Source organism: Drosophila novamexicana, unplaced genomic scaffold (genome assembly GCF_003285875.2).
Source record: "Drosophila novamexicana strain 15010-1031.04,08,12 unplaced genomic scaffold, DnovRS2.1 tig00000008-arrow-pilon, whole genome shotgun sequence".
NCBI lineage: Eukaryota > Metazoa > Arthropoda > Insecta > Diptera > Drosophilidae > Drosophila > Drosophila novamexicana.
In genome coordinates this window covers 5,387,606-5,402,523 of record NW_020824765.1, presented here as the reverse complement: position 1 = coordinate 5,402,523, position 14,918 = coordinate 5,387,606, and the positions used below count along the sequence as shown (strand labels likewise).

Genomic DNA, 14,918 nt, shown 5'->3' with positions numbered 1-14,918 from the left:
CAACATTTTTTACACAAACGGCAAACTTGAAAACAATTGAAGTTGAAGTAAATACATAAAATGGAGGAAATACGAAGTAGCTTGGACAATATAATGGCGCGCTTCAATGATAGCATCACACATTCTGCGCCCAAAAAGCTCAGCTTCGACCGGCTCTCCATGTCGTTTAGCGAAGACTCTGTGACAGGTAAGAAGAAGACAAATTTGCTGGCAAAAAATGAAAACTAAAAAGTTTTTATAAAAAAAAAGTGCCAAAGAAACGACGTATAGACAGCCTGGACAATGGCTCACCGAACGGCAGCCTAAATGCCAGCAACACATCGCTGAACAACTCTTTTAATGATCCCGTCGGACCGTGGCAGACGCGCAAGTTACGCGCCGAGCTGATCGAGTCCAAGGCAATAGTCAGCCAGCTCCAGGATCAACTGGCGCAGCAGGCGAAGGAACAGCGCAGCGCCCTGGCGCTGGCCGAGAGCAAAGCGGCGGCACTGAAGCAGCAATGCGACTACACCAGTGCCAAGCTCTTGGAGCAGGATAAACAGCTGCAGGTGGTGCGCAAACGTGAGCACAACGCTCGCCAGGAGGCGAATCGCGCCATGGCGGAGATGGCACAGCAAAAACTTAAATACGAGACGGCGCTCAGTCGGGCGGAGCAGGAGAAGACGCAGCTGGAGGAGGATGCACGCGAGGTGCAGCACTGCATCAACAACGAACTGAGCGAGTACAAAAGAATCAGCGAGCGGGCCGAACTGGAGTTGGAGGCCACACAAAGCGAGCTGGAGCGCATACGTGAGCGCCATGACGAGTACAAGGCGACCGCTGCCAACTACGAGCAGCTGCACATGAGCTACGAAATGCAACAGCAGAGCCTGGCGACGGCCAATGCGCGCATCAAGGAGCTGGAATATGAGATACAGTCGTATGCCGACTGGAAGGAGATCACCAAAACATCCCAGGCTCGCCTGCTCAGCGTGCCCGAGCTACAGTCGGAGCTGGAACGTCTGCGCGCACACAACAAGCAGCTCAATTCTCTGATTGGTGACAAGCTGTTGCTGGAGGAACAGGTGCACGACTACAAGACACGTCTGGATCGGGAGGAGGGCGCACGCGCCGAGGCCGCCACGCTGCAGGTGAAGCTCACGCACGTGGAGCAGGAGCTCAAGGAATGGGTCAAAGTGGCGCAGGACCATTGCCTGCCCAATACGCTGGTCAGCCCCATGGCGCTGCGCACGCGCATCGAGCAGCTGCTCCAGGATGACATAGTGCGCATGGCAGAGAAGGGCAGCGCTGACTCCGACTCCAAGCAGCTGCAGTCCTCACTGCGCGAGCTGGAGCAAAAGTGCGCCGTCTATCTGAAGAACATTGAAGACATGAACGTGGTGCTGAAGCGCCACAAAAGCTTCCGGGAGCGCTTGCAGCGCAAACTGTTGATTGTCTGCAAGGAGCGCGACTTCTACAAGCAGCTGCTGGAGAACTTCGACAAGGATCTCAATATGACAAATGCCAGCACCGCCGAAATGACCAACGATATGCAGGTGCGCTATCGCGTCGAGGTGCTGGAGCGCACTCTGACCGGCTACAAGGAGATGTGCTCGACGCTGGAGCGCGAAATGCAATCGATGCGTCAGCAGGAATCGCTCAACGATCCGCCGATCAGCGAGAACGGCTACGATAGCGTCAAACGGGAACTGGACACGCTGCGCATGGAGAACGAACGTTTGCGTCGGCGCAAGGATGAGCTCGAACTGGAAATGGAGCATCGTTGCCTGCGCGGCGACTTCAACATGGGCAACTACAAGGTGCTGCATCTAAGCGAGAATCCCGCTGCGGATGCCTACGAAGCTACCAAAAATGTCGTCGAGAAACTCCAGGCAGAGGTGCGTGTTAATTGCTCGAGACGATTTGCGTTTAGCTAAGCGTTAACTTTTCTGCTTACAGATTGAGCGCCTGAAGCGTCGCAACAAGAAGCTGGAGGAGGACCAGGAGCAGACGCAGGCTCGCTTCAATGAGACCGTCGGCAGCAGCAGCGCCGGCGGCGGCATGACCATGAACTTCAAGGAGTTCAATCAGCTGCGCGCCGAACTGGAATCGGCCAATGGCAAAATGAAAAAGATGAAGGATTGCTTCAAGGCGGCCAGCAAGGAGTTTCGCGATGTGTGCTACATGCTCTTGGGCTACAGGATTGATCGCGTGGGCGCCAATAGTCATTATCGGTGGGTATATTGAGTTACATATATATTCTGTGAAGTGGCTCGAAACTAATTGCGCATTTTTGTTATATGAACAGCATTTCGAGCATGTATGCGGAAAGTCCCGATGATTATCTGTCCATTAGCTTGAACGAGTCCAACTGCCTGGCACTGCTCGAGTCGCCCTATTCGCAGACACTGAAACCGGCCATCGATCAGCAATTGGCGGCCAATAACTCATTTCCCGCTTTCTTTGCCGGCCTCACATTGGAACTCTTTCAGCGTGCCACAGTGACAATTACCTAAAGCGGACAGATCGATTGAACTAACACACACACACTCACACACACGCATATTGTATATCTAAACATTAAGTTTCGCTTAGTTTAGCATTATAAAACTTTAAATTTAGTATTGTTTCTGTTTTATATGTATATCGAAGCACTTACGAAGCGGCACAGCTTCCGCACGTCGCGATAAGAAGGTCTCGACTGCAGAATTCTTTGTGCTTAGGCATAGATAAAACCGAAACGAGATCCGGTACAAATGGTCTCAGTTTTTGGCCAGTTGCGGACGCACTGCAGGCACTTTGGGCCGCAACATGTGTAATTAGTTAAGAGTGGGGGCGTGGGCGGGCCGGGGGCGGATCCCCTCTGCTGCGATAAACGACGTCAAATTCTTTAACTAATGACGCGCTCAAAAGATTTGCGTTACTTTTTTGTGAGAAATCGCGGCGATAAACAAGGCCAACACTTGAGCACTTTCGGCAGCGCTCTGCCTTTCCTATAAATTATTTATTTATAACTAATTTAAGCAGCGCTTTTTTTTTTTTTTAATTTATATATTTTTTGCTAGGGTTCTCGTTTTGATAAGCGCACAATTGACAGAAGACGAGAAGCAGACGAGGGCGACGCATCCGCGTCTGTTAAGTACATATAAATAAATATATATATGTATATATATATATATATATATATATATATATATATATAAGCGTAAAGAGTCTATTGTGCATTTTGAATAGGCGCGAAAAAAAAATAAACAACAAATAGCTTGGGAGCACGACTAACTTGCCGCGCCGAACATGAAATACCCTTGTCTAAATATGGTTTACCAGGTTTTACAGATAATTGAAAAGAATAGTAAAGCTTGCATACCATATACTGATCAAGAATATATATATGTATATAAGAGGTAGGTAATATCTTCGTCTATGCGTTACATATTGCATGAACAAATTGTAATACTCGATGGAAGGGTATGCAAAGAAATGCCAAACTAAGCTTAAATACACTTGAATAATATTTAGCGGAAAATTACGAAAAATATACAGAGCACATTCCCTAAAATGAACAAGACTAAAAGATCCATCAAGTGTTTCAATTTACAACAATTACTTAGGGAGAGAGGTAGCAGGGTATAACAAGGTTCGTTTCACTGTAGTTGACTTGCCTTTGTTCTACTATGAGAATATATACTGTACTTACAGTGTGTAGCTAACTGTACGTGGGATGACACACGGGTAAGGGTATACGAAAGGCGGGACAACAGGCATAACAATAGAAATGAAGTACAGTAAACATATATAATAATATATGTATATATATATATATATAAATAGGCATGAGCTGGGAGTCCAAAAGGTTATTAGGTGGCCAATATGCGTGCCACTTGATCGGGCGTTTTGTGCAGCAGCAGGTCGGGCTGCTCGAAGCCATTGGCCGGATCGTGTACACGCTCATAGATCTGTTTGTAGATGGCGACAATGACATTGAAGGCGCGACGCTGCACGGTGCTGCGATGACTGCTGGACATGATTAGCTGCACCTGCGGCAATAGCAGCACATCGGGCAGTTCCAGGAATGCGTCCATTTTGGACATGAAAATCTTCAGCAAGTTGGTCTCGATCTTGGTCTGATTGCTCTGCAGTATGGTGTAGATGGGGCCCAGATTGAGATTGGCCACCAGCGAGGAGGCCTGCTCGGAGGTGAGCGTGTCCAGCTGTGCATCGGACTGTGCCTGCAGCCGCTCCACGCGCTCATCCATGTACTCGAACACCGCCAAGGTGCTCTGCATGTGATACAAGCAGTTGAGCAAATAGACGGCCATGTCCACGGTCGGCAAATGGGCGGCGCTCTCCTGCACCGACTGCAGCAGCGGATCGATAACACAGGTCACAATTTTGGTTATGTCCGCCTGGCGACCGTCCACCATGGTCGCCACGGAGAGGATCTCTTTCAGTATATTGAGCAGGCGCGATACGCTTGCCGGCGGCACCAGGTCGCGCTGCGGTGGCTCCAGTGCCAGACTGCTGCCCGCTGGCCGTTGGAGCACGCTGCGCACCTGGGCGGCCAGGGCATTTAAATAGATTTGCTCGCTGCTCTGCTGCAGCTCGATGAGGCACTGCTCCAGGCTGCCGCCCTGCACCACCTGCTTCATGATTTGCTGATAGAAACGCAACAGATTCGAGATGGTAAACAATATGATGGTGTCCTGCTCCGAGCTCAAGATGGTCTCCACGCGCACCTTAAGCGGATGACAGACACCGTCGGCTATGTAGCTGAGCGCCTTTTGCATTTGCTCCGAAATATCTGAAAGCAAACATCTCTTTATGCGCTAGAACTGGGAATTGAGGATCTGATCTCACCATGTTTGTCGCACTTCTTGAAGAGCAGCGTTAGGTTCTCCTTCTCGTTGGGTATGCTCTGATGCAGCCAGGCGAACATGTCCCCAATATAGCGCTTGGGATCGTGGGCATGCAGCTCAATGGGCTTCGGATTGCCGCCGAGTCCACCCTCGGTGAGGGCCTCGATGAACTGGCGCACCAGCACGGCGCGACGCGCAATCGCATACTCATCGATGACGTATTTGAAGAGCACCGGCCTGTCCTGCAGGCGACTCATGGCCTCCACAATGAGCGGCCCAATCTCATTGTTCTCCAGATTGCGACAATGGTTCTGGGTCCAGCGGTAGAGACGCTCGAGTGCACCCTCCTGATGCAGCGTCATCTCCTCCATAATGTCCAGGGCGGCCGTCTGGTAGCCGCACTGCATGAGCAGCCGGCAATCGGAATGTATGGACTGTACGCGATCAAGCACATTGAAGAACTCGGTCACAATGGGCGCATCCTTGGCGGTGCCGTAGAGCAGCTGATGCTCCGGCACGCTAAGCTGAAAGCGCGCCAAAAATGCCTGGGCTATTTGTTGATGCACCTCCAATCGCTCGCGCTCCTGTTGCATTTTGTTTGTCTCTTCGATCAGATCCTTCGTCAGCGCTTTGGATGTTTCCAGATCCGTCTTCATGGTTTGTACCGACGTGGCCATCGTGTCCAGATCCGTGCACACGGCATCCAATGTGAGCTTCACCTCACGAAAGGCCTTTAGGAAATTTTCATTGATGCCAACGGAGCGATGTTCGATTTGGCTGCGCAGATTGCGACGATTCTGCAGGGTATTCTCTGTGAAAAAGCTGGAGAGTCCATTTAGCGCATCAAGCGTGTCCTTGTCCGTTTCCAGGCGTGTCTCAAGGATTTTATTGACGCGCTTTTGTATGCGATCCTGATCCTCCAGTGCTGCGCTCATCTTTTTTTCAATTGGCAACGTCAACAGCAACAATCAGAAACTCACAAGGTTTATACGCGCATCATTGCGAGAACTTTATACCGTGAAAACTGATACACTATAAATTGCGAAATTCATTGCTTTCTGTAAACTATCAAATGCTGCTCACTTTCAGAATTAAGGGCTTGTCGTTCAACTATAGTTGCTGAGAACTGCTATTTAAATTAGCCTAAAACTGAGGTGTTGTGCAAACTATAGATCATGATGTGGCTGACATTTTGCGTAAAGAGGCTCGTATGCACGTTTCAATCAGCTGTTCAAAGCAGTGCTGCCAACCTGTCACAAAAAAAAAAAACAAATTACCAAACAAATGTGTGTTGTCTTTCGCTGTGAATGGCAATTTTGAATGAAGTTGAGAAAATTGAAAAACAAATTGCAATAATTATTAAATTGTTTAAAAAAGTGGTGCATAGGTAAAATTAAATATTATAATACAATGAGCCATTCCGCCTTGGCCAGTTTGACAGCACAGTACACGGACTCAGAAAACGAAGGCGACGCCAGTCCGGATTCACAAAACTCCACAGCGTCACAGGTAAAATATAAAGTTGTGTTTAATTCAATTACTAAATCAACTTAAATAAATTACAGGTAATTATACCAAAACCAGCCACACCAACGCCAGTTACGCCCGTCAAACAGGAGCCGGAGCCCGAGAAGAAATACAAGAAAAAGAAACGCGCCAAGAAGCTGCGACGCTTGGTGAGCTACCAGGACGATACGTTGATCTCCGACGAGGAGGATGACCGCGCACAGGAGTCCAGCGAAGAGGAGTCATCCAGTGACAGTGCCAGCTCGGAACTGGAAAGTGAGCAGCACGAAAATGGCAAGGAAAAAAACAGCGTAAAACCGGAAGATACGCCCATGCAGCTGGACGACGATGATTCCAACACATACAATGCGGACGATCGCTCGGCGGAGAGCTACGAGAAGGATCCCAAATACGCCAAATATAAGTTTCAATTGCCGCCAGAGCCCAAGGGCCAGCCGCCACCAGAGCTGGTGGCCAAGATCACGAAAATGTACACGAAAATGCGGCAAACCAATATGGACATGAATCGCGTTATTCAGGATCGCAAGGAGTTTCGCAATCCCAGCATTTATGAGAAGCTGATTAGTTTCTGTGACATCAACGAATTCGGCACCAATTATCCGCCAGAAATCTACGATCCGCTGCAGTGGGGTGAGGAGAGCTACTACGAAGCCTTGTCCGCTGTGCAGAAAACTGAGATGGTCAAGCGGCAAAAGGATCGCAAGGAGATGGACAAGGTGGAGCAGGCGACGGCGCTGGCGCGCAAAGTGGAGGAGGAGGCCAAGAAGCGGTAAGTTTAGCCCTGATCTTTAACTGTAAATATTCTCCAATTGCGTTTCTATTACAGCAAATCGAAGTGGGACCAGCCGGCGGCAAAGGCAACGTTACCTGCATTGACCACAACCGTGACTGGCACCAAGGGCACCGTCATATCAGCTTTCGGTTCGCTGCCCAAGAAGCCAGCGGTCTAGCTCAAAATTAAAAACCTTTGATAAATAAAAATACTTATTAAAATATCGTCTGGTTTTAAGTTAACAAGTCGCAGTCAAACCTGAGTCTGCAATAGGTTTTCGAACTGATCTCTAAAATTTGCCATCGCTAGCAGCCGAATATATTCTAAGATGCAGCCCTGTTCGATAAAACAAACTATTGCGAAATTCAAATGGCAATGGAAACTAACTCTTCTGGAGCGTTATAAAATGATTTACTAATTTGATAATTACTTACATTTATATTATTTATATATATAAAAAATTTGTTTCAAAAGTTAGTTCGCGGATTACGCCATTTTTACGAGCTAGTATTTTTTGGGCAATTCTTGTACAAGTCGCTGTTGGTAATTTGGGCATTTCGTGTTGGCGGTCACACTGGTTATATGCTCGAACGTCGTGTCGTCGCCGTTTTGTGTTTTTAACCATTTCACATATTTTCGTTTAAAAAACCCTACGAAGTGTCTATTTTATTGCATGCAACTATTAAAAGTAAAACACTAAAAACAAGCGTTATGATTTGAATACAAAGTGTACGTGATAAATAGTAATTTTGTTGTTTTTTGCATTCAGCATGCACAACAAGAAAAGAAAACGAAGCAAAATGTCGACAACGCAGCAGCAGCAGCAACAGCAGCAGCAGCAGCAAGCGCAGACAGCAAAGAATTTGATCTGAGCAGCGCAATTTGTATGCATGTGTGCGTGCGAGCGTACGTGTATGTGTGAGTGAGTGAGCGAGAGCGATATAAAAAATGTACAAATACGAGTGAAATTTCGTATAAGATAAAGAAGATGAGGAAGATATCAAGCACATATGCATATGCCGATGCGTATGTGTGCGCCAAGCTGTTTTTGTGCGTTGCGATTAATGTTTAAACAATCTTGGCCGTGTATTTATTTCAAGGTGCTTCATTATTTAGACGCCATTACAATGCAACCGGTACTGGGACCGTTGCGTGTGCCCACTGTGTATGTGCATGTGTATGTGTGTGTGTGCGCGCGGGAACGAACGAAGGAGCGAGCAGGGCGCAGCAGCATAATTCCATTTAGCTGCGCGAACAGCTTCTTTTTTTTTTTTGCCGCCACTTGCGCTTGCAGCTCTTCCTTCGTTTGCCGATTATGGCGCTGCACCCCGCTTGCCCACAAGCTATTGCTTATTTATAGCTTGCAGTAACAGCAGCGGCAGCGGCGGCAGTTGCAGCCGCATCAATAAAAAGCAACAGCACAACACACACAATTTCAATTAAATCCACAAAATGGTCAATTGAAGCTAATTTCTATGGAAGCGCACCTCCTCCCTCCCAACCCCATTACAAACGCAACAACAACTGTTTGCGCATGCTGTGTGTGCTTTGTTATTGTTAGAAGCTGTGTGAATTTGTTTCCCCCGAAATATGCATAATATTTGCGGATAATATGCAATAACAATAAGCCGCCATCTGCTTTTTGTTTTCAGCAACAATAGTCAGGCACTCTCTATCTCGCTCTCGCTCTCTCTCTCTCGCCGTGCCACCTGTTTGCGTGTTTGCTTTGTCGTCACATTTGAAATGTTACCATAACAACAACAAAAGCAACAACAACTAGAATTATAATAATAACTGAACGAAAGTTCTATTCAATATCGATAGCAAAGAGCAGAAAGATAGAGAGAGAGAGATAGTGCTCGCTCGCTCGCTATAAAAGCACAGTTATTTTGGCATCAGGTGTTGCAAGTGTGAACAGCATACATATATGTATAAATACATAATTTTTGGAGCAAAAGTAAACAAACCGAACGAAACGAAATATAACGAAAGAACGCGACGTGCGTTGGTCGTCTGTCTGTGTGCGTGCGTATGCGTTTAGTATATGTGTGTGCGTGTGTGTGTGTGTGTGACTCTCAACTCTGACGGGCGACAACACAGCTACAAACTGATATACTAAACTCTGCAATAACAACAACAACAACAGCGCTTAACGAGTGATTCAACGGAGACAAAAACAACTACAACTACACAAAAACATGTCGGATTCGTATTATCAGGTGAGTCGACGTCGCTGATAGCGCATTACATGGCCAGTTGTTGCTGGCTTATTTTAGTTTCAGTTTTGTTTTATCAGCTAACATTTAGTCCCAGCCCAGACCCAGTCCAGGCACACCTGTTGCCAGGTACACACTCACACACCCATGCCTGTTTGTGTGCGTGCCAGCACGGAAGCCTCGAGTTTCCGCCTCAGCTGACGCAGCCACTTGTGGCATATCCTTAATATGCCATTTCATTTTACGTTTCCCCCAGGTGCTTCCTGTGCGCAACGAACTAGCAGAAATGTTTGTTACCTGGCCTTGAATAGCTGTAGAAAATCAACTACTTAGTAAAATGCCTTTTCGGCGATGACTAACATTGCAGAGAGACATTAAAGGAATGTTAAATGTAGCTGAATAATTGTATAACTATGTTAGGTATTTAACGCGAATTCGCCCCAACTCAATTTAATTGCTGTTAACATGCGCGAATATGTTAAAGTGTAACATTGCTGAATATTTGCCTAAATATGTTAAGCAAAACGATTGCGACTTAACACATATGCATTGCTGTTATTTAACAGCTTTTCACTTGCGAATGTTGCGCTAGCAGAAAGAGTTGCTATATTTTTCTGTACAGTTTCTGTTATGCTATATATACATGTTATATATGTAATGCAATATAAATACTTTTCGCCTTCTATTCAAAGACAATATATTGATTATATGTCAATGTTATGTTCATTAAACAAAGCTTCGTATGCCTTTTAATAAAGTACTCTGGGTTATACACTTATTGTTGTGTATTTAGTGAAGGAATGCGGTGCATTAGGCAATTACTTTTTGTCTTTTCTCTAATTTTGTTCTGTATAAGTGTAGTACAATGTGTTATTTAAAGCGTTAACAACTGGCAAATGACATCATTTGGAATTTGTGTTGGGCATTTTTCTCGCGTGCAGCAAAAGCAACAAAAATAAAATTCAAATTATATATATGTATACGAGTGTGTTTGTGCGCACAAAATGTCAATTGGTTTAAGTGCGTGGCCCACTGAACAAACGACGTGCATCAAATGAAAGCAACAAATTAAACAACATGTTTATTAATAGCAGCAAATATTTACGACTGCCTCTCTCTGTGTGTTTGTGTGTGTGTGTGTGTGTGTGTGTGTGTGGGTGTGTATACAATCAGACTGATGCCAATTAAAGAGGCTGCCTTATCAAAGCTAACGGGCTTATCAATTTAACAGCGCTTGCAGCCTGGACTAGATTTACAGCACGTACGCGCTGTTAAATGCACCGATTCACATTTTCTATGAAAGGCGTCCATTTACATTCAGGGGTGGGGCAATGGGCGGGCTTATGTGACTTGGCCGTGAATTTTGAAGGCGAAAAACATCAGTCAACAAATTTAAATGGCCTCATTTTGGACTTTAGTTGGAATGCGAATCACGCGCTGAAAAAGAATTGCAAGAAAACAAGTCCCCAAGTCGAGAGTGCACAAAAACAGATATCTATCTTTAAAAAAATGAACTAAAATTATTTCTGTGATATTTCTTCCTGCAATAAGAAATGATTCTTGAATAACTTGTGCTATTATGGTTCTGTCTTTATAAAATTTCGAAGAGCTTAAATAGTTGTTTATATAGCAAAAATTAATTAAAGCTCTTTAAGAATTTAAGTTTGCTCCGCCTGCCTGTTCCATACATAAGCACAGAACGAGCATACCCTTTTTAATCCATTTTCAATGGTTACAGGGTATAAAATACCCGAAAGATATCCAGAAAACCAGATTGTGCAGCAGAGGCGAATGTCATTTGCGGTAGCTGTTGGTCAGCTTTTTAGCCATTTTGTGTGGCCCGCATGCACCTGAAAGCCACAAATGCAACTGCAAGTTGCACGAGTCTCTCGGCCTGATGCTGCATCGGGCGTAGCAGAGTGTTAGCGGGTTCGACTCCTCTTGCTGTTGCCGCTGACAACCGGTTTGTTCATCTCCAGCTTTTTTTAGTGGTGCACCAGAACAGGGTCAGGCCAGTTTGAATGGATTCCAATGCATATCCATTTCACAGCGTAATGCGCCCATGCTACTTAACTGGGAATGCCAATTTGAATACACTTGCAGAGCGCTTAATAACTTTTAGGCATCAGCTTGTGCCTATTTTGAGTAGCCTTTTATTGACTTTATATAAATGTGTTTATAGCTGACGAGTTGTTCTAAAAATAGTTTTATTAAGAGCTAGAAAACTAATATTAGTTGTATTTATTTTTATTATAACAACCAGTAAGAGAAACGGTATATGCACAGCTAATTAACATTATATAAAAATGCTACTAACAGCATGTTATCGATGTGCTTTAAGCGTTAACAGTGCGTGAGTGCTAACATAACATATACATGTTAATAACAAAGCAGAATTAATAAGAGTAACCTTAGCTGGTATAATGCTGACAACAGCGCACCATAGCTGACTCATGTTAAATTTAGCAGCTGTAACATCACTCGAATATTATCCCACTGGGATACTTTAAATAACAGTCACATACATAATAACAGTCCAGGCAATTGCATTTAACATGCTGCATGTAACAGTGCACCGTGGCTAATATATAGCTTTTTAAAAGTGCTTCAATTTACAGCTCACTATAATACTGTTAACAGTTAACATAGTTAACTTTTAATTCGATTTTCTACTTACCAGCCGAGTTCTTAACTTGGCTTTTTCCTATGGTTGACTCTTCTTTGAAAATGCTTGGCAATGTTAATTTGTTTAACAAATTTTGCAAATGGGAAATGCCTAGGCAAATACTTGAACGCATATTGCAGTGGAAATGTTGTCCACACACAACCGAACCGCACATCAAGTGTCGCGTGTCCTGCCTACTGCTGTCCATTGCTCGTGTCCAACTGTCTGTCTCTCTGTCTGTCTGTCTCTCTGTCTGTCTGTCTCTCTGTCTGCCTGTCTGTCTGTCTGTCCGTCTGTGTGCCTACGTCTTGGCCACTGACAGGCCGTCAGAGTAAACAAAGGGCACAAGGGCTGTCAGAGAGTCAACTTCAACTTGGCTGTTTGCATTGGTCAAGAATGCATACAGCAAGTGGCTTAATGTGTTGTTTTTGTTGCCTGCTTTTGGACTGGTCAACAGCACTTGGCCAAGTACCAAACGCAGCTCCATGTTGGAGCTTAAGCATATCAATTAAAGTTTCGTTTCCAGCTCCTGAGTTCAGCTTAAGTTTTAAGCTTAAACTTATCCTGCATATGCCTCTGGCTCTACATGGCCTTAAATAAAATAACCTTCTTAATAAAACGTACTCTGCGGTTTTATAAACTTAGGTTAAAATATCAGTCTCACATATTTTGCCAACCCACCCTATAAACTTTTTAATATAACAATATTTGAGGTTAAATGTTAAGAATTTATAGGGAATTCGCCCTAACGCTATTTTACTGCTGTTAACATGATTGCTGCCTGTTAAAGTTGATCTTCAATGGCTTAACATAAGTCAATATAACATTCAGAGCATTTTGCAATCTACTTGCTGTTAGCTTCCGTTAACATTGAGAAATGTTTACAGAAATTACGATGCTGATGTTAACAGCAGAATGTTAAATTAACTCTTGTATGGCTTAACATAAGTGAATAATCTGCTTACCTAACATCATTTATAATAAGTATTGAATATTAGTTTATTTAAATGTGGGCTAGAACTATTTTACTCTAAATCATAAAAATTAAAGTCTCGAATTGAATCAAAACTTTTCCAGTAATTTGTTTTTACCTTTAAATTGAGCACTGAGCTACATCTGCGCATGTATCAGTATCTGTATCTGTATCTGTATCTTATGATTGCAGCTCGTTTATTTAACAGATGCAGCTGTGTATCTCGCAACTGGCGCTGATTAAAGTGCGGCGTCTCTTTGTGCAGTTTTTCCTTCTGTTGTTTTCCTCTTCCACTTTACATGTATTTCACTTGATTTCCGCGCATAAATTGCGATGCTTTTAATCAAATTCAATTGTATCTATTAGTTTGTTTGTTGTCTCCACTGCGTTTTTTTCCCCCTTTCGGGCGCTGATAAGGTATCACAGCCAGTAGACAACCAAACAACGCAGCTACTGCAATAATAATAATAGTAATAATAATAATCATCACGATTTGTGTGCGCAAATTGCAGCTGCGCAAAAAAATAAGCAAGTAGGTGCGCGCCAGTGGAAAGTGCACGACTTGTAAATACCCTCTAGGCGGGACCAGCGAAGAGCTCCAGGAAGCAGAGTCATTTAGAAAGGAGAGCTATCAAAATCTTGATATCAAAACTTGATGTTCGTGTGATAAACGGAAAGCGCCACCTAAAATTTGGGTACTCCCAAAAAGTAGGCTCAGCTATTAAAATTTGTCGGTGGAATTCCAGAAAGTTAGTTCATTTTCTACTTGTATATACCTAATTTATTGTCTTTAGTTCTACTTCTTAAAGAGATAGTTCTGGAAGTTCTGGAAATACATTTTTCGAGATAAAGATAAAGCTGTTCCGCTCTAGCTTAATCTTTTATGGATCGATGCATATATATATTGTTGATCAATTCATCAGCATACTTAAGCTTATATACCCGCTTTTATGTAATTTTCAGTGGGTAGAGTAATAATACACAAAAAAGTAACTCTCGGGCACACAAATAAATTATACAAGACTTAATATACTCAAATTTGTAGATTATTTGTAAGCATATTTACTTTGTGTTTGGAGGAGAGCATTATTTATTTCAATATACATACGACCATATATATATATATATTATATATATTAATGTACATTATCGATGCGACCCTGTGGGCCGTTTCCGCAGCTGTGAATTGAGCAATCAAATTGTGAGGAAATTTTTATTTTAGCAGCATCAGCAAATAATAAACTGATTACGAATGGAAGCCTGCTGCATCCTGCAGATACTTGCGGTAGTTTCCCTCGCTTTCGACGGAAACTCATTTCCAATGCAAAAGATTTGAGTTTTTTTTTTGCCAGTTGGCATTGTTTCACTCTGTACTGGGGAATGGGGACCAAAGACAGACATTGAAAATCATTTAATTAACTTGCATTTGTTGTTGGTTGTTGTTTGTTGTTTGTTATATTGTTGCCGTGTTCGTGGTCGTGGTCGTGTCGATGTTATATCACATTCATCTCGCGCTGCCGTGTTGCTGCTTTCTGTTTGAGCTTGGTTAATTCATAGTCCCCCCCCCCCCTCCTGTCCGGCCAGCCGTCCGCCCGCCTTGGGCACATTTAATTGCTGCAATTGATGAGTTCAATTGCGCAAATTGCTGCGCTGACTTTTGACGCTGAACCTGCAGCTGGTGGGTGTTCAGGTAGCAACTGTCAAGCTACGAGTTTTTAAATTGAACAACAAATGCTTAAGTGGTTGAAGTTACGCCAAAACAATGGTTAAATCAGTCAAATGTTAAGTGCAAACAATTTCATGAGACTTAACAGCGTTTGGCATTGCTCAATAACATTTGAGTGGCTTATATTGATGTTTTATAACAGCTATGCTAGCTAACATTCCCACGTGATTTTAATAGAGAATTTAATGTTATGTAGAACGGCTT

At 43.9% G+C, this 14,918-nt stretch overlaps 4 protein-coding genes across 5 annotated transcripts in view; 3 read left to right on the top strand and 1 right to left on the bottom strand.

The window, feature by feature from the left end:
- On the top strand, positions 1-2,577 carry LOC115762316 (mitotic spindle assembly checkpoint protein MAD1). Its single transcript, XM_030704486.1, has 4 exons — positions 1-187; positions 250-1,877; positions 1,939-2,213; positions 2,288-2,577. Exons 1-4 carry the CDS (start codon positions 61-63, stop codon positions 2,493-2,495), a joined length of 2,238 nt encoding a protein of 745 aa, XP_030560346.1. The 5' UTR covers positions 1-60; the 3' UTR covers positions 2,496-2,577.
- Positions 2,578-3,181: 604 nt separating this feature from the next.
- Positions 3,182-6,048, bottom strand: LOC115759456 (conserved oligomeric Golgi complex subunit 6). Its single transcript, XM_030700392.1, has 2 exons — positions 4,837-6,048; positions 3,182-4,780 (listed from the first exon to the last, which is right to left on the bottom strand). Exons 1-2 carry the CDS (start codon positions 5,768-5,770, stop codon positions 3,837-3,839), a joined length of 1,878 nt encoding a protein of 625 aa, XP_030556252.1. The 5' UTR covers positions 5,771-6,048; the 3' UTR covers positions 3,182-3,836.
- Positions 6,049-6,130: 82 nt separating this feature from the next.
- LOC115759467 (SAP30-binding protein) lies at positions 6,131-7,345 on the top strand. The gene is made up of 3 exons (XM_030700404.1): positions 6,131-6,344; positions 6,401-7,131; positions 7,189-7,345. The coding sequence occupies exons 1-3, from the start codon at positions 6,246-6,248 to the stop codon at positions 7,310-7,312; spliced, it is 954 nt and encodes a 317-aa protein (XP_030556264.1). The 5' UTR covers positions 6,131-6,245; the 3' UTR covers positions 7,313-7,345.
- Positions 7,346-7,751: 406 nt separating this feature from the next.
- The window catches only part of LOC115764876 (serine/threonine-protein kinase N), a 41,865-nt gene continuing 34,698 nt past the window's right edge, over positions 7,752-14,918 (top strand). Inside the window, exons 1-2 of one of the 2 annotated variants that reach the window (XM_030708192.1) lie at positions 7,752-7,863; positions 9,034-9,353. In XM_030708192.1, coding sequence (XP_030564052.1) covers positions 9,333-9,353 — 21 coding nt within the window. In that variant the 5' untranslated portion in view covers positions 7,752-7,863; positions 9,034-9,332. Of the gene's footprint in view, positions 7,864-8,877; positions 9,354-14,918 lie in introns of those variants that run through there. The other variant, XM_030708183.1, reaches the window with a different exon arrangement.

What these genes read in the sequence shown, in the direction of transcription:
- LOC115762316 (XM_030704486.1), top strand. Translation starts at nt 61, where the DNA reads ATGGAGGAAATACGAAGTAGCTTGGACAATATAATGGCGCGCTTCAAT. An exon ending in TAGCGAAGACTCTGTGACAG is followed by an intron (nt 188 to 249) that starts GTAAGAAGAAGA and finishes ATAAAAAAAAAG; the next exon opens with TGCCAAAGAAACGACGTATA. An exon ending in GGCGCCAATAGTCATTATCG is followed by an intron (nt 2,214 to 2,287) that starts GTGGGTATATTG and finishes TTATATGAACAG; the next exon opens with CATTTCGAGCATGTATGCGG.
- LOC115759456 (XM_030700392.1), bottom strand. Translation starts at nt 5,770, where the DNA reads ATGAGCGCAGCACTGGAGGATCAGGATCGCATACAAAAGCGCGTCAAT. An exon ending in CAAGAAGTGCGACAAACATG is followed by an intron (nt 4,781 to 4,836) that starts GTGAGATCAGAT and finishes GTTTGCTTTCAG; the next exon opens with ATATTTCGGAGCAAATGCAA.
- LOC115759467 (XM_030700404.1), top strand. Translation starts at nt 6,246, where the DNA reads ATGAGCCATTCCGCCTTGGCCAGTTTGACAGCACAGTACACGGACTCA. An exon ending in AAAACTCCACAGCGTCACAG is followed by an intron (nt 6,345 to 6,400) that starts GTAAAATATAAA and finishes AATAAATTACAG; the next exon opens with GTAATTATACCAAAACCAGC. An exon ending in GAGGAGGAGGCCAAGAAGCG is followed by an intron (nt 7,132 to 7,188) that starts GTAAGTTTAGCC and finishes TTTCTATTACAG; the next exon opens with CAAATCGAAGTGGGACCAGC.